At 42.7% G+C, this 22487-nt stretch overlaps 1 protein-coding gene across 3 annotated transcripts in view; it reads right to left on the bottom strand.

The window, feature by feature from the left end:
* LOC124532601 (myosin heavy chain 95F) overlaps positions 1-22487 on the bottom strand; it is a 60684-nt gene that overhangs the window by 6000 nt on the left and 32197 nt on the right. For all 3 annotated transcript variants that reach the window (XM_047107582.1, XM_047107581.1, XM_047107583.1), the window contains exons 3-20: positions 22090-22163; positions 18977-19106; positions 16029-16193; positions 15181-15443; positions 14888-15037; positions 14218-14474; positions 13072-13229; positions 12448-12612; positions 12249-12372; positions 11110-11218; positions 9304-9501; positions 8795-9019; positions 8191-8398; positions 7870-8111; positions 7086-7198; positions 6488-6595; positions 5768-5905; positions 3754-3846 (exon numbers count right to left, since the gene is read on the bottom strand). In XM_047107582.1, coding sequence (XP_046963538.1) covers positions 3754-3846; positions 5768-5905; positions 6488-6595; positions 7086-7198; positions 7870-8111; positions 8191-8398; positions 8795-9019; positions 9304-9501; positions 11110-11218; positions 12249-12372; positions 12448-12612; positions 13072-13229; positions 14218-14474; positions 14888-15037; positions 15181-15443; positions 16029-16193; positions 18977-19106; positions 22090-22163 — 2920 coding nt within the window. The remainder of the gene's footprint in view (positions 1-3753; positions 3847-5767; positions 5906-6487; positions 6596-7085; positions 7199-7869; positions 8112-8190; positions 8399-8794; positions 9020-9303; positions 9502-11109; positions 11219-12248; positions 12373-12447; positions 12613-13071; positions 13230-14217; positions 14475-14887; positions 15038-15180; positions 15444-16028; positions 16194-18976; positions 19107-22089; positions 22164-22487) is intronic.

Here is a 22487-nt window from a genome sequence, read left to right as displayed (position 1 = left end):
GCCGGTTGGAGTACCTAAAAGTCAAACATGCCCGATTCGTAACGTCCATGAACTTCCTGAAAAGATGCCGTGACCATAATCTTATTCCGGTTTGTGTAAGGATCGCACCTAAGAAGGACATAAGGCATGGTGATAAAATACTCAATCAGGCAAGTAAGAAATTATTATTACAACTCATCCGAGAACATCGATTTGACGCGCGACGGTTAACGGATCAAATTGACAACCTAAGCAAAGAACTCGAGTCGCGATTATCAAAAACAGATTGGCAAAAATGCAACGATTTTACCAATAAACGAGCCGCTACAAAATATAATAACTTAAAATTAAAACAAATAGAAAAGTTCGAAAAACTCAGCGGGGTAAAATCAAATTATAACAACTTCAATAATGGCAACACCGGGGAAATTCAAAAACCTGCGCGTACGTCACTTGTCAATCTGTCAAAACAAAGTTTAGATGAATCGACTGTTGCGGTATTAAATAAAGGCTTAAATTTTGCACCGGCTCCATCCAAAATACCGTTTGAAGACATTATTTGCAATGTGGAGGAGTGTCTTTTCAAAAATAACATCACAAAGGAAGACTCGGAAGCTATTCGACAGGACATCTCGAGTGTTCTACGTCGAAGCCGACCACCGAAAAGAAACCTTACTCGTGATGAATCTATTGCTCTGAAGAACCTACGCAGCAATAAAGACATTACAGTCCTCCGAGCAGATAAGGGAAACGCGACCGTTGTGATGGATACGTGTGATTATAACCAGAAAATTTCCGCGATTCTATCGGATGTTAAAACTTATAAAAAAGTAAATAAAGATCCTACAAATAATATTCTTAAAAAGACATCCGCGTTAATATCAAAACATCAAGAGAAATTAAATCTGGACAAAAAATCACTCGTGCCTACATGTGCAAAGCCGCCAAAACTGTATGGGTTACCTAAGATCCATAAAACTGGTGCTCCGCTGCGTCCTATTGTAAGCCAAATCGATACACCAACATATAGATTGGCTCGACACATAGCAAGGATATTATCACCCCTCCGAGGACACACTGCGGCGTATGTCAAGGATTCTTACCAGTTTGTTGGTGAAATCAAAGACCTTAAATTAACCAACAACGAGAAAATGGTTAGTTTTGATGTCCAGTCATTGTTTACATGCTTACCCATACAAGACTGCATCGAAATTGTTAAGAGGAAGCTACAGACACACAACATGCCTATTGAATATGCAGAGCTGTTACATCACTGCCTCACATCAGGTTATTTATTGTGGAATGATGAATTCTATGTACAAGTTGACGGAGTAGCCATGGGTTCTCCAGTATCCCCTGTGGTCGCCGATTTATTCATGGAAGACCTGGAGGAGAGGGCTCTTCGCTCCGGACCAATAACACCTAGGTTTTATAAACGGTACGTAGATGACACTTTCACAATATTACCTAGTGATCTGACATCTGCATTTTTAGTACATCTTAATTCTATAAATAAAAACATTCAATTTACTATGGAATTAGAGGCAAATAATTCTTTAGCTTTCCTTGATATCCTTATTATCAAGAATCCTGATAATACATTAAGTCACACAGTTTATAGGAAACCCACACACACCAACAAATACCTCAATGGTGACTCGCACCACCACCCTAGTCAGTTAGCTACCGTTGGCAAATCTTTGTTTCAGAGAGCCCACCATCTCTGCGATGCTGAACACCTAGAGGACGAGCTACGTCAGGTCAAGCTTGCACTCCACCAGAACAAGCTGCCCGTGCCTCGCCAGCATCGCAGAAGCCGTACCAAGCCACCCACAGTTGAGCGACAACCTGCATTTCTACCGTATGTGAAAGGAGTTACAGACAGGATTGGCAACATCTTGAAGCGAGCTTCGATTAAAACCGTTTACAAGCCTCATAAGAAAGTGAGCCAGTTCTTGAGACCTATCAAGAGTAATATCCCTTTACAAACTGCAGGAGTATATAAACTCGAATGTGAGTGTGGTTTATCTTACATAGGCCAAACAAAGAGAAGCATCGGTACCAGGGTCAAGGAACATATAGGAGATGTCAAAAATAGGCGTTCTTCAAAGTCTGCAGTCTGTGAACATGCTCTGGATAAACCTAACCATTTTATCCGATTTGATAAACCACAGATCCTCGCTAGAGAACACAGATTCATTCCTAGAATGATACGCGAGGCTATTGAAATTCAAAAACATCCGAACTTCAATAGAGAAGATGGTTGGAGACTTTCTAACACCTGGGATCCACTTATTAAAAATTTAAAATCCCAAATCCAACAGACTGCAAGACCTAAAGATACAGTTAGTGCCTTCTGCGTGCAACCGGAACGTTACTCAAGACATCAATTGAGAAATCGTTGGCGGTAGTTGTTAATAATATTTCCTTTGTTCTTCAAATAGACAAATGTCATCTTAGTCTACCCGTGACCACGAACACTGCAAAGTGCTCGAAACGTCGGGATGTTTAAAAATAATTAATATACGCGATTCATCCGTTATAATTAGTTTTATTTAAACTTTAGGACATTTATTATATAACCGACAGAAAATAATAATAATAAAACTTATAATCAACAAAATATATATACTTCTCTTCGAATATAATATTGTAATAAACATACTCGGTAATTAAAATTGTGGAAAAGAATTCAAGCCGGTTTTCTCGGTAGAATCTACTTTCCGAAACTGTGGTAATTTTACATTTAATTCAACACCAACACGACTATTCAAGCTTAGCTTGAATAAATATTATGAATGTTCTATTTGAGAGATCATATTTTAAACCGCTCCCCAGTAGTTAAAGAGCGGAATGGAAAATCGTCGGTAATAACCTCTCGCTCACACATATGTGGAGTAGAGATAGCGACAGTGTGCGAGAGAGAGATAGATCGATATTTAGAATCCTATTTTTTATCTGCACAAACGACTGCAGACATTAAAGATGTACTTTTTTTTCTTTGCGTCCCGCTCATAGTAAATAACACAGCGTAAAGAAAACTAGTAGCGGATCAAAGGAGGCGTCTAAATAGTACTAGTTACTTTGTAAATTTACAAAATAGTAACTAAATTTGTTTATGATAAAACATTTATTCTATACATCATATTATTAGTTTTATTTCTATATTAGGTATCAGTGTATAGTACGACACAAATTAGATGTAGCATCGGAAAATGCAATGGAATGAAAATGAAACCGATTACTGCCGGTTTACAGAACCAATAGAATAGCTCTCTATCGCGACATTCGACGCTATTCGTCGCTATAGATTCACGCGTCAGAGAAAGCAAGTGCATGTAAATCGACGAGTCAAATTGACAAATATATTGGGTCATATGATATTACAAGTTATTACGTTTGTGCAAAGATCATATTCGCATGAGAAATAAATATTGATAATTGGGGATAAAAATAGCGTACTCATTTCGGGTGTAATCGGTTTTACCAATTTTGCCGATGCGACATCTAAGTTGTGTCGTACTATACACGATATAGAATTATTATAAATAGACAAATGACGAATAGAGGCACTTCGCGAGACTACAATGGCGATGTTCTACTGTAGTTTTTCTGTACGCCGTGTGTGTTGTATCGGAAAATTCTTGTTTCATTTTTAAATATAGGATTTTTGCCAATCCAATTCAAATTAATTAAATTTGTTCACAGGCACGTCAGTCCCATAACCGGACGAATGTATAGTAATTCCGTCGTACATTATTCTTGTTCAGTTACCTCCGGAGTTGCGGCGGAGATCCTTCCACGTGTCCGTTGGTCTCCTTCGCCAGTCGTACCGCCATCTCGTGATCCCGACGCTCCTGTTCCAATCTATAAGCAGTTAGGAGCAAAGCATTATTGAAATGAAATTTAAATACGAGTTTGCTTTAACTTAAATGGTTGGTTATTATTATTTAAAGCGTCGCAATGTACGATACGCCTAGTGCGCTAGTGTGTGTGGCCCGGGCGAGGGTGTGTGTTGCCTAGTGCGCTAGTGTGCGTGTGGCCCGGGCGAGGGTGTGTGTGTTGCCTAGTGCGCTAGTGTTTGTGGCCCGGGCGAGGGTGTGTGTGTTGCCTAGTGCGCTAGTGTGCGTGTGCCCCGGGCGAAAGTGTGTGTGTTGCCTAGTGCGCTAGTCTGCGTGTGCCCCGGGCGAGGGTGTGTGTGTTGCCTGGTGCACTAGTGTGTGTGGGCCCCTGGCGAGGGTGTGTGTGTTGCTTAGAGCGCTAGTGTGCGTGTGCCCCGGGCGAAAGTTTGTATGTTGCCTAGTGCGCTAGTGTGGGTGTACCCCGGGCGAAAGTGTGTGTGTTGCCTAGTGCGCTAGTGTGCGTGTGCCCCGGGCGTAAGTGTGTGTGTTGCCTAGTGCGCTAGTGTGCGTGTGCCCCGGGCGAGGGTGTGTGTGTTGTCTTGTGCGCTAGTGTGCGTGTGCCCCGGGCGAGGGTGTGTGTTGCCTAGAGCGCTAGTGTGCGTGTGCCCCGGGCGAGGGTGTGTGTGGCCTAGTGCACTTGTGTGCGTGTGCCCCGGGCGAGGGTGTGTGTGTTGCCTAGTGCGCTAGTGTGCGTGTGCCCCGGGCGAGGGTGTGTGTGTTGCCTGGTGCACTAGTGTGTGTGGGCCCCTGGCGAGGGTGTGTGTGTGTTGCTTAGAGCGCTAGTGTGCGTGTGCCCCGGGCGAAAGTTTGTATGTTGCCTAGTGCGCTAGTGTGGGTGTACCCCGGGCGAAAGTGTGTGTGTTGCCTAGTGCGCTAGTGTGCGTGTGCCCCGGGCGTAAGTGTGTGTGTTGCCTAGTGCGCTAGTGTGCGTGTGCCCCGGGCGAGGGTGTGTGTGTTGTCTTGTGCGCTAGTGTGCGTGTGCCCCGGGCGAGGGTGTGTGTTGCCTAGAGCGCTAGTGTGCGTGTGCCCCGGGCGAGGGTGTGTGTGGCCTAGTGCACTTGTGTGCGTGTGCCCCGGGCGAGGGTGTGTGTGTTGCCTAGTGCGCTAGTGTGCGTGTGCCCCGGGCGAAAGTGTATGTGTTGCCTAGTGCGCTAGTGTGCGTGTGCCCCGGGCGAGGGTGTGTGTGTTGCCTAGTGCGCTAGTGCGTGTGCCCCGGGCGAGGGTGTGTGTGTTGCCTAGTGCGCTAGTGTGTGTGGCCCGGGCGAGGGTGTGTGTTGCCTAGTGCGCTAGTGTGCGTGTGGCCCGGGCGAGGGTGTGTGTGTTGCCTAGTGCGCTAGTGTTTGTGGCCCGGGCGAGGGTGTGTGTGTTGCCTAGTGCGCTAGTGTGCGTGTGCCCCGGGCGAAAGTGTGTGTGTTGCCTAGTGCGCTAGTCTGCGTGTGCCCCGGGCGAGGGTGTGTGTGTTGCCTGGTGCACTAGTGTGTGTGGGCCCCTGGCGAGGGTGTGTGTTGCTTAGAGCGCTAGTGTGCGTGTGCCCCGGGCGAAAGTTTGTATGTTGCCTAGTGCGCTAGTGTGGGTGTACCCCGGGCGAAAGTGTGTGTGTTGCCTAGTGCGCTAGTGTGCGTGTGCCCCGGGCGAGGGTGTGTGTGTTGCCTGGTGCACTAGTGTGTGTGGGCCCCTGGCGAGGGTGTGTGTTGCTTAGAGCGCTAGTGTGCGTGTGCCCCGGGCGAAAGTTTGTATGTTGCCTAGTGCGCTAGTGTGGGTGTACCCCGGGCGAAAGTGTGTGTGTTGCCTAGTGCGCTAGTGTGCGTGTGCCCCGGGCGTAAGTGTGTGTGTTGCCTAGTGCGTTAGTGTGAGTGTGCCCCGGGCGAGGGTGTGTGTGTGCTCACCGGTCGCGGTCGGCCAGGTCGTCTTGCGCGGCCAGCTCCATCTGGCGCTGCAGCGCGAGCGCGGCGGCGCGGTCCCGCTCTTCGCTGCGCGCGCGCTCGGCCTCCTCCGCCTTGCGGCGCGCCTCCATCTCAGCTTTGCTGCGGACAGGGACAGGGAACATTTTAAATACGGAAATGGTGTTTTTCGAACATGCAGAGTTAGAAATTAAATTTGTAAAAAGTTATAGATTTTTGTATCGTATAATTGTTTCGTTTGTATAGTATATGTAGATTTTTCGTTTTTTTTTTTTTTTTTTTTTTATTAAGTAAGGTCTCTGTTATTTAAGGTGATTGTTCTTTTTCCCTTTATTTTGTTTTCTCTTTATTGTTTTACATTAGATTTATATTTAACATAGTCTAACTGATTTTAAGTATTTTAAGCACATAGTCTATAAGTTTTTAAATAAGCATGCAGTGTTTATCTATAATTAGTTGTACAATTGCGTTTGATATTTTGTTTATTTTAATTGTACCTATAGTAAGTTTTATATTGTAACAACTGTTGATAAACCTAAATAAATAAATAAAATAAAAAAAAATAAAATAAAAAAAAAATAGCTCGGGATAGAGAGTCGAACCTGAGTATTTGAATTTGAGTATGAAAAAAATAATACATCAAAGAATACTCGATCGTAGATGAATAAAATAAAGAGCGAATTTAGACGGTAGGGCAAATCTCACAGTCTACGATTTTCCTCCTCCTGTCTGATCCTTTCTTGCTCTTGTCGCTTGGCTTCCTCCGCTGCTCGCATCTCCTCCTCAATCTTGCGCAGTCTCTCCTGTTCCTCCCTACAAAATAATATAGTATATTTCAGATTTGATACCCCGATTCAACGACCTCCATGGTCGAGTGGTGTGTACACCGGTTTTCATGGGTACGCCACTCTGAGGTCCCGGGTTCGATTCTCGGCCGAGTCGATGTAGATTACCATTAGTTTTCTATGTTGTCTTGGGTCTGGGTGTTTGTGGTACCGTCGTTACTTCTGATTTCCATAACACAAGTGCTTCAGCTAAGTAGCTGTAGCTCTGATCCCAATGTAAGTACATTGGGATCAGAGTAATGTATGTGATGTTGTCTCATATTTATTATTTATATTTATTATTATATTATATATATTAGTAACGTGTGTAACTATTTTTATTTCATTTTTTTCTTTCTTTATTGTTATTAAATTTTTCGTCTGAGACTGACTCAATCGGGAATATATGTATAAGGCGATGTCTATGAATATTGAGAAGGTAAATTTTTTTATAGTAAATATTTAGAGCGAGACGGTACTTATTCTTCTGATCCACCATCGCTTTCTGCAGGGCGGTCATCTGCGACTCGACCGACCCCGTCAGCTCCGCGTACGTGCTCTCGATCTCCTCGCTGGTTATATTCTCATCACTCTGGAAGCGAAACGACTCGCGATCAAACGACGGCGTCAGAAACGGGCGTGCGGACAGAAACGGATCGGCACGCGGGGCGGCGGTATAGTACGACACAACTTAGATGTCGCATCGGCAAAATTCGTAAAACCGATCACATCCGAATTGAGTACGCTATCCCAAATTATCAATATTTATTTCTCATGCGAATATGATCTTTGCACAAACGTAATAACTTGTAATATCATATGACCTAATATATTCGTCAATTTGACGCGTCGGTTTACATGCACTTACTTTCTCTGACGCGTGATTCTATAGCGACGAATAGCGTCTAATGGCGCGATAGGGAGCTATTTCTATTGGTTGTGTAAATCGGCAGTAATCGGTTTTATTATCATTCCATTGCATTTTCCGATGCTACATCCAATTTGTGTCGTACCATACATTATTATCGTCAACAATTCATTCGTTCAGCTTTATTTTTAATTTATTACCTGTGGCAATTACATTAGTCTTATATAAAAGCAAATGTAGTATGTGACGCACGTATGATATTATTTGCCATCCTTGTCTTACTCAGCATTCTGATAATGTGAGAAAATAGTAAAGTATATATTGAAAGAGGAAACATTAACAAAACTAACTTCTAACCCTACGGCTATTGCTTCCTAATTTGTGTCGTAGTATACCTTGATGCGCGCCTGCGCGGCCGCCAGCGCCGCCGCCACGCGCGCCAGCTGCTCGTGCACGCGCTCGCGGCCCGCGCGCAGCTGCGCCGCCGCGCCGCGCACGGCCGCCAGCCGCTCCTGCAGCGCGCGCAGCTTGGCCAGACCGCGCATGCGCGGCCGGTGCCGCCGCCGCGCCAGGTGCCCGCGCACGCAGCGCTGCAGCGTCACCAGGCAGCGCCGCCGGTACGCCAGCTTGTGCTTCACTGCGGACAGAGGACGCGTCAGCGGGCGACGGGCGCGGGGGGGGGGGGGGGGGGGGTTGTGTTCTGGGCGGTCACTCACGCTTCACGATGGACAGCACGGAGAAGATGCCGCGGCGCCAGCGCGACTTAACGAGCCAGGCGAGCACGGAGTCGACGATCGCCCGGAGGCTGTCCGGGTCGGAGCGCATGATCGCGTCGAACTCGGAGTACTTTCCGGGCCGGAAGAAGACGCGCGTCACGCCGAACTTGTAGTCCTTGTCGGACAGGCCGAAGCTGTGCACGATCGCCTGCGGGTGACGGAAACTTACACAGTGCCGACGATTCGTTTGGAGTATTTTGAGTGGGCTTCGGAAGTATAAAGTAACAGCCTGTCAATTCCCACTGCTGGGCTAAAGGACTCCTCTCCCTTTAAGGAGAAGGTTTGGAACATATTCCACCACGCTGTTCCAATGCGGGTTGGTGGAATACACATGTGGCAGAATTTGTATGAAATTTGTCACATGCAGGTTTCCTCACGATGTTTTCCTTCACCGCTGAGCACGAGATGAATTATAAAGACAAATTAAGCACATGAATCAGCGGTGCTTGCCTGGGTTTGAACCCGCAATCATCGGTTAAGATGCACGCGTTCTAACCACTGGGCCATCTCTGCTCTTCGGAAGTATGTGAGTATCGAAACTTACCTGGCAAAATACTTTAGGCGATAAATTCTGCAGCTTCGGTGGCAGGTAGGAACTGTACATGTTATGTAAATCCGCGAACGGAGCCCTCGAAGGGAACCCGTGTTCCATCAGCGACAGCACTGCGATGGTTCCGCTGCACTGCAGCTGCGTGAGGACCAACGAACCCTCGATCTGCTTGCCCACCATGCGCGAGTTGGGCTTGATGCAACGGATGAAGTTTGTGCCCTTTTGGTGGACACACAGAACACCTTGTTATTAGAACATTCTAGATACTAGAAGTTTGTGAAGTAGCTATTATTTATGTTATCGTTACTTATTATTTACACTGAAGTTATCGATTATCGAACAATTATAAAATATGGTAAATAAAAAGCTGGATACTTTCGACCATTTATACAAATATAACTGAAATTAAATTTGTTTTTCTTTCGAATAATTCTCGTTAGCCTCCGAGCTAAGAACAGTAATTAGAATTTAAGTATGGTTTAAAAGAAACTTGATTCGCTTACATTTTCCTTTAATTTGTCCATGAGTTGAGACAACTGACTTTGGAACTTAGCGCCGACCGATATAAAGTTCAATTTCCCTTTTGCGTTGTTGTTATCAGACGTTTCGAACAATTGCTGGACCAAAGTATTGTTCGATTCCTGCACGAGGAACTCCAGGGAGGCATGAAGAGCATCGTTGTTTTTCTCGATGAATTGACTCTGTACGAAATAGAAAGACAAAAATTCTTAAAAATGTCAAGCAATCAGACATTTTTAAATTTGCCGTTTCATAAATTCAAATCATTTGCAACAAATACATTGATGAAAAAGGCATATTATTCAATACAAGATTATACCGACAATAAAAAAGCCTGGAATTAATACTTGTTGATGTCCAGGCAGGATATATCACATGCATATATAATTGTAATTAACTAACATGACTGTTTTTTTTTAAATGTTTAAAAAGAGTAACTACTGTATTTCTTGCCGTTTCATCACTGTAGAATCTACCTTCCGAACTGGCGGTAGCTTCACTTTATAAAGTTGTTTAATGACGATTCAAAAGGGCTCGTAACAACAACAACAGCCTGTAAATTTCCCACTGCTGAGACGAGGCCTCATCTCCCCTCGAGGAGATGGTTTGGAACATATTCCACCACGCTGTTCCAATTCGGGTTGGTGGAATACACATGTGGCAGAATGTCTATGGATTTAGACACATGTAGGTTTCCTCACGATGTTTTCTTTCCGACCGCCGAGCACGAGGTGAATTATGAGCACAAATGAAGTATAGTAAAACACAAATTAGAATCGGAAAATGCAATGGAATGAAAATAAAACCGATTACTGCCGATTTACAAAACCAATAGAAACAGCTCCCTATCGCGGCATTCGACGCTATTCGTCGCTATGGATTCCCGCGTCAGAGAAAGCAAGAGCATGTAAATCGACACGTCAAATTGACGAATCAAAAAAAAAAAATCAAAGTATACTTTATTCAAGTGGGCTTTTACAAGCACTTTTGAATCGTCATTTAACAATTAAGTGAAGCTACCACCGGTTCGGAAAGTAGATTCTACCGAGAAGAACCGGCAAGAAACTCAGAAGTTACTCTTTTTCAACATTTAAAAAAACACAGTCATGTTAGTTAATTTTTAAGTTAATACAATTATTAAATTAATATATCCTGCCTGGAAGTCAACAGGTATTAATTCCACGCTTTTTTATCATCTACAAAATCTTGTATCGAATAATACACCTTTTTCACCAATGTATTTTTTATAAACGATTTGAATTTACGAGACGGCAAAGTTAAAAATGTCTGTGGAATTTTATTATAGAAATGGATACCTTGCCCCAAGAAAGATTTATTGACTTTGCGGAGTCGGAAACTTGGCGTTATAAGCTTATCCTTACTTCTAGTGCATATACAATGATTATCACTGATTTTATCAAAGTTATCAATGTTACTGTGAATATACATGATATTGTTGTAAATATATTGCGACGCAACAGTGAGTATTCCTACTCTGTTAAAAACATCCCGAAGAGAGTCTCAAGCTCCAAGATTATAAATAAATCGAATTGCTCTCTTTTGTAAAATAAAGACAGATTCAGATTATTCAGAATATATTAGGTCAAATGATATTACAAGTTATAACGTTTGTGCAAAGATCATATTCGCGTGAGAAATAAATATTGATAATTTGGGATAGCGTACTCAATTCGGATGTGATCGGTTTTACGAACTTTGCCGATGCGACATCTAAGTTGTGTCGTACTAAACGTGAGTATTGTGTGTGTGTGGGGGGGGGGGGGGGGCACCGTGTTGTAGCAGACGGCGCCGGCGAAGTGTCGCAGCAGGAATCCCTCGTGGTCGCGCAGTGTGCGGTGCGCCTTGAGCCGCGACGCGCGAGGCAGCTGCAGGCGCGCGCTGCAACACACGCACACACTCACTCACTCACACACTCACACGACTCCCACACAAACCGAATAGCTTTCGGTTTGAAGATCTTTATTCTCAATAAGACAATACGTAGTCACTTACTGGTTCACTTGGTGGTAGGGCTTTGACCCATAGACAATGACGTTGTAAGACATATTAACTATTCCTTACATCGTCAATGCGCCACCGACCTTGGGAACTAAGTTGTTATGTCCCCTTGTGCCTGCAGTTACACTGGCTCACTCACCCTTCAAACCGGAACACAACAATACTGAGTACTGTTATTTGGCGGTTAAATAACTGGTGAGTGGGTGGTACCTACCCAGACGGGCTTGCACAGAGCCCTACCACCAAGAAGCCAAGAAGAATATAACATTGCTAACATTCGTCACACCAAGTTTAATCTATTGTGGTTAGTACGAAATTAATAGGAGAATAATAGAAAAGAACAGAAAAACGCACCCACTGTATGCGTTAGTTGGTAAGATAATGCGCAAGTTGCGTTTTGAATGCGCTAAGTGAATGCGTCTTCCTTATACAATACAACAGTATATTGCAAGTATTTCACTAAATTAACTAGCTGTCCCCGCGACCTTGTACGCGTTTGGAATACTATGATTGTAGCCTGAATTACTATTAAAAAAGTCTACGTATTTCACTTTATTTGACAGTCAAACACACACTTTACTTGGTGGTAGGGCTTTGTGCAAGCCCGTCTGGGTAGGTACTACCCACTCATCAGTTATTCTACCGCCAAACAACAGTACTCAGTATTGTTGTGTTCCGGTCTGAAGGGTGAGTGAGCCAGTGTAACTACAGACACAAGGGACATAACATCTTAGTTCCCAAGGTTGGTGGCACATTGACGATGTAAGGAATAGTTAATAATTCTTACAGCGTTAATGTCTATGGGCGATGGTGACCACTTACCATCAGGTGGCCCATATGCTCGTCCGCCAACCTATACCATAAAAAAAAAACACAGTGGAACACAATCAGTGCTACGAGTACCACTCACTTCGCGTTACTGCCGCCGAGCTCCTTGTGTACCGCGTTTGTGAAGTGTCCGTATTCCGGTTTTGGTAACTTAGATTCTTCATCGAGGATATGGAAAACACCGTGATTCTTGCTTTCAATTAGATCTGGAAAATGTAATGATATATGTATTGCCATTGGAATTCATTGTTTATGACGTTCTAGTTACAATGATTATTTACCGATGCAATCCTGGTTATCCACAAATCGGATTTCGGGCACGTTTAATCCTTCCCGTTTGTAAAGTTCCTGTTCATTCTTTAGAATACGTTCGTTGAAGAACTGTTGTAATTTCTCATTGCAGTAGTTGATACAGAACTGTTCGAAGCTGTTCATCTGAAAGTATTCTGATAAAAACGGAATAACACAGTTGATTAGTCTTTAATTCGTTGTAACTGTTTTATCATATACAACATAGATAAAAGTAAAGTAAAGTAAAGTAACAGCCTGTAAATTTCCCACTGCTGGGATAAGGCCTCCTCTGCCATTAAGGAGAAGGTTTGGAACATATTCCACCACGCTGTTCCAATGCGGGTTGGTGGAATTTCGATGAAATTAGACACATGCAGGTTTCCTCACGATGGTTTCCTTCACCGCCGAGCACGAGATGAATTATAAGCACAAATTAAGCACATATATATAGTGGTGCTTGCCTGGGTTTGAACCCGCAATCATCGGTTAACGCGTGCAGCGTTAATCGGTTAAGATATTACAAATTTAAATGAAATTTTTGAAGTTTATTAATAAGCAAAACTTTATACAGGCACTAGTCGTACAATTTATATCAGCAAATTTAATTCACGCACCAAATCCGGCGATGTCGAGCACCCCGATGTAGTAGGCGGACGCGCTCGAGGGGATGCTGCCGTTGATGCGCCGCACGATGAAGTCGAACAGCCGGCTGTACACCGCCTTCGCCAGCGCGTCGCGCGCGCTGCACGCCTCGTACGTCTTCAGCGGCACCCTGCGCACACGCCCGCTCAGACACGCGCGCCCCCACGCACGCCCCGCGCGCCCGGGTCCTACGCATCGCGACACCTGCGCGACTACGCACACCCAGCACGCCCGGGTGCTACGCATCGCGACACGTGCGCGACTACGCACAGCCAGCACGCCCGGCTCCTACGCATCGCGACACCTGCGCGACTACGCACAGCCAGCACGCCCGGGTGCTACGCATCGCGACACGTGCGCGACTACGCACAGCCAGCACGCCCGGCTCCTACGCATCGCGACACCTGCGCGACTACGCACAGCCAGCACGCCCGGGTGCTACGCATCGCGACACGTGCGCGACTACGCACAGCCAGCACGCCCGGCTCCTACGCATCGCGACACCTGCGCGACTACGCACAGCCAGCACGCCCGGGTGCTACGCATCGCGACACCTGCGCGACTACGCACAGCCAGCACGCCCGGGTGCTACGCATCGCGACACGTGCGCGACTACGCACAGCCAGCACGCCCGGCTCCTACGCATCGCGACACCTGCGCGACTACGCACAGCCAGCACGCCCGGGTGCTACGCATCGCGACACCTGCGCGACTACGCACAGCCAGCACGCCCGGGTGCTACGCATCGCGACACCTGCGCGACTACGCACAGCCAGCACGCCCGGGTGCTACGCATCGCGACACGTGCGCGACTACGCACAGCCAGCACGCCCGGCTCCTACGCATCGCGACACCTGCGCGACTACGCACAGCCAGCACGCCCGGGTTCTACGCATCGCGACACGTGCGCGACTACGCACAGCCAGCACGCCCGGCTCCTACGCATCGCGACACCTGCGCGACTACGCACAGCTAGCACGCCCGGGTGCTACGCATCGCGACACCTGCGCGACTACGCACGCCCAGCACGGCCGGGTGCTACGCATCGCGACACGTGCGCGACTACGCACAGCCGGGTGCTACGAGCGACGGGGCGCGCGCGCCTGGCGAGTACTCACATGATGGCGGTGCCCTTGGCGCCCCCGCGCGAGCTCTGCATGAGGCGCGACACGAGCGCCATGCGCAGCTCGGCGGGGTCGACGCCCAGCAGCGCGGCGGCGGCGGCCAGCGCGGGCTCGCTGCGCGGCGCCACGCCGCAGCCGCCGCGCGCGCCGCCCTCCTCCTCGAACTGCACGTTGCCGAGGTGCAGCACGGCCGCCACTATGGAGTATACGGACTTCTTTTCCGCTTCGGAGAGGCCGACCCTCGACAGCGCCTGCTCGAAGAATTCATATGAGTAAAAAAAGTAAAGTAGCAGCCTGTAAATTTCCCACTGCCGGGCTAAAGGCCTCCTCTACCTTTTTGAGGAGAGGGCTTCGAACATATTCCACCACGCTGTTCCAATGCGGGTTGGTGAAATACACATGTGGCAGAATTTCTATGAAATTTGTCACATGCAGGTTTCCTCACGATGTTTTCCTTCACCGCAAAGCACGAGATGAATTATAAAGACAAATTAAGCACATGAAACAGCGGTGCTTGCCTGGGTTTGAACCCGCAATCATCGGTTAAGATGCACGTGTTCTAACCACTGGGCCATCTCGGCTTTTATTCATATGAGTGGGATGGGATTATCGGCGCGTGTGTCTCGGTGTGAGTCTCTTATCATATTCAGTTATTGACGCAAACCTGGTGCAATCTCTGAAAGTCTTCCACGTCGTCTAATATAGGATCACGGAGGCCACCTTTCGCTTGCTGCTGTTTACTCTTTTGACTAGCATTAATTTTCTTTTCTGATTGCACCGAAGTAAAATATTGCGTGCAACCATTCTTGAGATACTGCAAAGACATATTATATTATTATGTAAATATAAATAAATATGGGTTATCTGTAAAACTGTTAAAATGTCATTTGTTTTGGAGCTGTTGTTGTACAAAAAAATTGTAACGACAAAACATTAATGGCGTAACAGCATAATTACCAAATAATCATCAGGCTTGGTTATTTTCAGGGCCGCGCGTAGTTCAGGCGGGGCTCCCGCGCACAGAAGGTAAAACACGTGGTAATTCCTCTCTTCAGAGCTCTGGGTGCATATCCTTGACTTTTCCAGCAGATAATGCGATATGTGTCCGCCTACGACTTGATACTTGTTCGAAAAGTGAACCTCCATAAATTTGCCGAACCGGGAACTGTTATTGTTGCGGGTTGTCTTAGCGTTACCGAACGCTTCGAGGATTGGATTGGCTGGAAAATAAATTTGTTTGATGTTCTATCCAAATAATAAAAATATCCAGAATCAGATCTGAAGTGTATATTAATAATAATGTTAGAAATTATGTATAGTAAGACACAAATTAGATGTAGCATCGGAAAATGCAATGGAATGAAAATAAAACCGATTAGTGCCGATTTACACAACCAATAGAAATAGCTCCCTATCGCGCCATTCGACGCTATTCGTCGCTATAGATTCTCGTGTCAGAGAAAGCAAGTGCATGTAAATCGACGCGTCAAATTGACGAATATATTAAGTCATATGATATTACAAGTTATTACGTTTGTGCAAAGATCATTTTCGCATGAGAAATAAATATTGATAATTTGGGATAGCGTACTCATTTCGGATGTGATCGGTTTTACGAATTTTGCCGATGCGACATCTAAGTTGTGTCGTACTATATGTAACTGTTCTCGCATTTAGCTATGTAAGCATAATTTTATTAGTATATTTTATTCATATATGAGTTAGTCCAATACACGATACAGAAAACATGTTGTTTCTTTAACTAGAAAGTAAGGTTCCAACATCACAGTACAAATAAAACTTACCATCTAAAATCTTCTGTTCCACGGGTCCGGCTCCTTTGGCCCACAAGTCGCACAGGTATTTAAGGATATATTTGGTCGATTCAGTCTTTCCAGCACCGGACTCTCCCGATACTATTATAGACTGAGATTGTTTTAGTGATTTCATATCACGGAATGCTTTGTCCGCTGAAATATACAATAAAAGAACTATAAAATATTGTCAATATTTTTCAAGATTATCTACTAGAATGTGCGAGATGCTTTTTAAATCACGATAATTTAGGGCTGATTTTTCAATCCTCAGATAAACAAACAGATAGCGTTTATTCGGCCGATAGCCAAAAAACCAGTTGTTCAATCGTCAGATAGACTTTATTTGACGAGTAATTCGATTATCGAAGGAATAAATCTATCTGACCCTTTAACGGCCCGATAACCGCTATTCCATAGATAAACGTTGAAAAAGACGTTGATTTTAATTTGTTGAAAGTTTGACGTTAGGTTTTCATATTTTAGAAAAAAGTTACAAATGCAATAATTAAAAATAGATATTGTCGATAGCATTGATGACTATGCATTAGAAGAAGAAGCCATAATAAATTTATATATTAACCGTAATTCAAATGAAAGAAAGAAAAGAATTATAAGATTTTTTAATGCTTTTTTTAAGCCCTTGTATTTGAGTTTTAAGGTTTTCCACGAGCGGAAACTTGTTGTAATTCCGCATGAGTTAAAACCATCCCCAATTTTCTTCCATGCGGCCTCTTTATCTTTATTAGAAACTGCATCGGTCTTTCTATTTTCAATGATCACTTTATATTTGTTGACTAAACTCATGAGTAGCTGAACTTCTGCCTCATTAAAGTTCGCCGAACGCTCTCTTTTTTTAAACTCCATTATGTCTACACCAATTATACCTATTCCAAAAAAATTACTTTCAATTAAACACCACATCCAACCAAATGACAAAACTAAAAATAATGGAAACGGCGTGTGACATGACAGTGACGTTATTGACAGAAATTGTGAAAAACATCTGTCTTGCTCTAATGCTTGTCTAAGCAATATATTTGTCTCGCTTCTTTGAAGTTGGAGTTGCCAGAGTTGAATTATTATGTCAGGTAGTTATCAATGGAATAAATAACAGTCGAAAAACCGGTGAGCATTTATTTATCTGATAAACACCCAAATAATTTTATTCTTTAGATAGTTATTGTACCTATTAACTGAGGATTGAAAAATCGGCCTTTAGTAATAAAAATTCTATAATAAAAAAAAATATAAGGTCATGGGTTTTCAAAGCAAGCAATATGATTCATCTAAAATAGCAAATAGACAATTGCAATGTTCATGTTTTATTTCCTTATTCAGAAAACAGAGACTAAATGAACACTTATTAATAATAATAAAAAAAATACATTTATAACTTTAACGTCTTAAATATTTTAAATAAATAAATACATTTATAACTTTAACGCCTTAAATAAATATTTTAAATCAACTGACACTTCTTACGTCATTAAAAAAAAAATGATACGTTTTTTACTGAGACGACCTCCTCCGACTCAACTGCCTTAAAAAAAGCTTACATATACGAGGGGCGTTCAAAGTATTCTCGGTATCAAGGTGATATACTTATGATAAGGGCAATTTAATTATCTCATTAGTTAACGACACTCTTTGAAGGTATAAATTCAAAATTTCATTTAACTGCCACCATTCGTATTCAAGATATTGCGAAAAGACAACAATGATGACTGATTCGACAATGATGAAAAAAATCGAACATCGCTCAGTGATAAAATTCCTCACAAAACAAGGAAAATCTCAAAAAAATATCCATGAAGAAATGGTGGCTGTTTACCAAGATTCTTCGCATCCATTATCTGCAATTCAGAAGTGGTCGAGTGAATTCGAACGGGGTAGAGAGAGCATTGAAGACGACCCCCGCGCTGGTGGGCCAATTTGTGCCGCTACTGAAGAAAACGTCAAATTAGTCAAAAAACTTGTACTTGAAGATGCCCGTGTAAGAGTGAAAACATTAGCAGAAATGACTAAGCTATCCGTGGGTACCATTCACACAATCCTTCATGAGCCCCTGAATTTATCAAAGGTCAGTGCAAGATGGATGCCGCGAATGCTCATCGCGCTACAGAAACGAGTGCGAGTTGACTGTTGTAAGGAGTTTTTGGACCTCTGTGGTGAAAATCCGCAAGGTATTTTCGATCGGATTGTTACTGGTGATGAAATGTGGGTTCATCACTATGACCCTGAGAGCAAGCAAGAGTCTATGCAGTGGCAAAAACAAGGATCAGACCCGCCGAAGATGTTCAAAGTCACTCCGTCCGTAGGAAAGCTCATGGCCACGGTTTTGGGATTCTAAAGGAAACTTGCTAATCGAGTACACAAAAAAAGGTCAAAGTTTTAAAGGTGCATCATACGCAACCACCCTGCGTAATTTAAAGGAGGCTATTAAAGAAAAAAGACGTGGAAAATTAACCGCAGGCGTGTTGCTGCTTCACGACAACGCGCCGGTTCACAAGGCGCGCCTTGCCTAGGCTGGTGCGGGAGTACGGATTTGAAGATATCAATCATCCACCCAACAGTCCGGACCTGACCCCTAGTGATTATAATCTATTCCCTAATCTTAAAAAAGAGCTTCGTGGAAAGCATTTTTCGGACGGTGAAGAGTTGAAGGAGCAACGAACATTTTCCGGGCCATGAAGGAAAATATTTTTCAGAGGGGAATGAAAAGTTACTTTCACGAACAAATAAATGTATTGCGATGTTAGTTAAAATTCTGAATAAATTTTATTTTTCAATATACTCCATATTGAAAAAAAAAATGTATTCAGAATTTTCCGCCTTTTCCTTCATACCTATACCAAGAATACATTGAACGCCCCTCGTATTATGCAATTGTGTTTCACAATTCATAGATTTTTACACTAAAAAGTTCTATAACATACCTATAGCGAATACATGGGGCGGTAACTCTCCCAACGATCTTCCTTGGTATTTTTTTATCGTATTTGATGAGTACATATCAGGGATATCTTCATACGGATTGACAGCGAGCAATATGTTTGCAACATACGTCTGAAAAAAGATGTATTAATTCATTATTATGGTGACATGTTAAAAAGACGGATTGTTATTGTCATGTTAGAAATACGGATAACGGACGTAATGTGTATACTTATAGTTATAAGATATATTTTTTTAAATTTCTGTAAGATAATAACAAATTTGTGCTAAATCTGCCGCCCTAGGCTCCAGCCTACTTAGCCTATTGGTAAATCCACCACTGTTTTCAATAACACAAGTGCTTTAGCTACCTACATTGGGATCAGATTAATGTATGTGATGTCCAATATTTAACCCACAAACTGACCTAAACATTGACAAACATCTACATACAAATTAAATTCTTAACCGTTTTAATATTACTCATTATTTTCACATATAACATAACCTAGTAAAATAATCAATATGGCGTGCGATTCGTTCAAGGTGAGAATAATTGGGTACAAATTGTTTCATGACATCGTTGTGGTAAATTACAATAGTAGGACACAACTTCGACGCAGCACCGGCAAATTCAGTAAAACCGATTACTGTCTATTTCTACAACCAATAGAAATAGCTTCCTATCGCGCCATTCGACGCTCTTCGTCGCTATGGATTCTTGCGTCAGTTCGACCCGAAAAAGCAAGTGCATGTAATTATAAATATGTATTAAATCATATGATACAGTTATTACTTTGCATAAAGATTATATTAACAAAAGAAATAAATATTAATAATTTGGGATAGCGTACTTAATTCGGATGTGATCGGTTTTACGAATTTTACCGATGCTACATCTAAGTTGTCGTACTATACATTAATATAATTAGGATGACATATTAGGTTGGGGAAAAAGTCTTTTCGCATATAGTATGTATGAACTTGTAATAAAATCTCTTTGGCTATACCATTTGTATCTGGCTGGTTTTGGTATCATTAAAAAGTTTTAATTTTATTGTGATTTTCATTTGTTTTTGTTGTTGTTAAAATGAGTGAATCTAAAGAAGAAATTCGATACATTTTAAAATTTTACTATAAAAAAGGTAAAAATGCAACTCAAGCCGCGAAAAAAATTTGTGATGTTTATGGACCTAATGCAGTATCTGTGAGAGTAGCGCAAGTTTGGTTTAAGCGTTTTCAAGCCAGAAATTTTGATATCAAATATGCATCTCGCTCTGGTCGCCCTGTTACGGACAAAATTGATGCCATTTTTGAAAAAGTGGAGCAAGATCGGCATATTAGTAGTTACGATATAGCTGAAGAACTGGCAATTGACCACAAAACGGTTTTGACTCATTTGAATAAAGCTGGGTACACAAAAAAGCTCGATATATGGGTGCCTCATGAACTCACTGAAAGAAACCTAATGAACCGTGTACTCATTTGTGATTCTTTCTTACGACGTAATGAAACCGAACCATTTTTGAAGAAGCTGATAACTGGTGATGAAAAGTGGATCACATACGACAAGAACGTGCGAAAAATATCGTGGTCAAAGGCCGGTCAAGCTTCACAGACTGTGGCAAAACCCGGATTAACTCGCAACAAGGTAATGCTGTGTGTATGGTGGGATTGGGAGGGCATCATTCATTATGAGCTGTTACCGCCCGGCAGGACCATCGATTCAGAACTGTATTGCGAACAATTGATGAGATTGAAGCAAGAAATTGAGAGAAAGCGGCAAGAATTGATCAACAGAAGGGGTGTGGTTTTTCACCATGATAACGCTAGACCTCACACATCTTTAGCCACTCAACAAAAATTACGAGAGTTTGGCTGGGAGGTAATAATGCATCCGCCGTATAGTCCTGACCTTGCACCTTCAGATTTTCATCTGTTTCGGTCTCTGCAGAATTCCTTAGGCAGTGTCAGGTTAACATCACGAGAGGACTGCCAAAACCACTTGTCGCAGTTTTTCGATCAGAAGCCCCAAAATTTTTACAGCAATGGGATCATGTCACTACCAACAAGATGGCAAAAAGTTATGGAACAAAATGGCACCTACATACTTTAGTCAAATGTAAATAAACTATAAAAAAAACTTTTTGAATTTTCATATAAAATACGAAGAAACTTTTTCCCCAACCTATTATATAAACATATTTTCTGTAGAACTATCGTAATCGCGAAATGTCATACAGTGACGTGCGATATATACAGGGTTATTGGTAATCGACGTATTCCCGTTAGGTTGGATGATTATTTGCAATAATTTTAACCCCCATATGCATTGCAAAAGTGAATCATAATGAAATGTCCATTCCAGATGTGTTACACACATGTACACATAATATATAAAACGAAACGCGTTATTGGTTATTAAGTGTGAACCACAGAGTAATTCGAGTTTAACATTTACATTATGACTAGAGACAATGAATATTTTGTTTAATACAATGTAACTATAACACATATTACAAATCGCAACCATTCATGCACACACATACACAGACTCATACACTTAACTCACTCACACACACATTGCATTGAGCATGCATTTAACTTTTATATAAAAGAAAAAAAACTTTTTATGCGTATCGCACTGTTAATTGATGGTTTACATTTGAGCACTTTTTACCTGTACATTCACAAAAATCCGTTGCAATTTCCATTGAGTTAAACCTATTATTACAAATATCAGTATACCTCTGTATTTGATCACTTTCCCTTTCACCCCATTTTATTTTATTAGATGATTGTGCTGGGGCTACAACTTTAAATTGAATATTATCAATATTGCATTCAAACCAAATGTTAATGCCTACTATTTTCGTTGCTCGCTGTATGTTTATTTTGTAAAAGTATTGCATAAATACTGCTGTGTTTCGGTTTAAATAGTGAGAGAAATGTTATAACAGGGCTCAAGGGACATGACATCTTAATATCCTAAACTGGCGATATATATACCATAAGGGACGAATCTTATCTTACCAAACATATCGAACTACCATTTCATACTTAATCTGTTAAAAAAGGTATGTTCTATGTTCTAAATAATAAAAATTGTACTTACATATATTTTATTGTTCTTGTAACGAGTCAGCATGTTGTTAAGAAGGGTAGCCTCGTTCAGGAACATTAGCTCACCTGAAAACGATAAATATCGGTTTTATCAATTGCTAACCCAAAGTCACGTGTTCAAACCCGAGCCGGCATCACTGAATTTTCATGTGCAAATTGAAAACTTCATATTTCAGATGAAATTCTGTGTCATATGTATCCAACCAACCGGCATTGGAGTAGGCCAGGGAAATAAGTTCGAAGCTTTCTCTAAATAAGACGTCTTTTCTAGCAGTCGGGAATTCATAATTCCTTTAAGCGTGATATCAACAAGATATTTGAGGTCGTAGGGCTTTGTGCAAGCCCGTCTGGGTAAGTACCACCCATATCACATTCTACCGCGAAATAACA

This window comes from Vanessa cardui, chromosome 9 (genome assembly GCF_905220365.1).
Source record: "Vanessa cardui chromosome 9, ilVanCard2.1, whole genome shotgun sequence".
Lineage (NCBI taxonomy): Eukaryota > Metazoa > Arthropoda > Insecta > Lepidoptera > Nymphalidae > Vanessa > Vanessa cardui.
The sequence above is the reverse complement of the archived record's forward strand: the minus strand, read 5'-3'. Positions and strand labels throughout refer to the sequence as shown.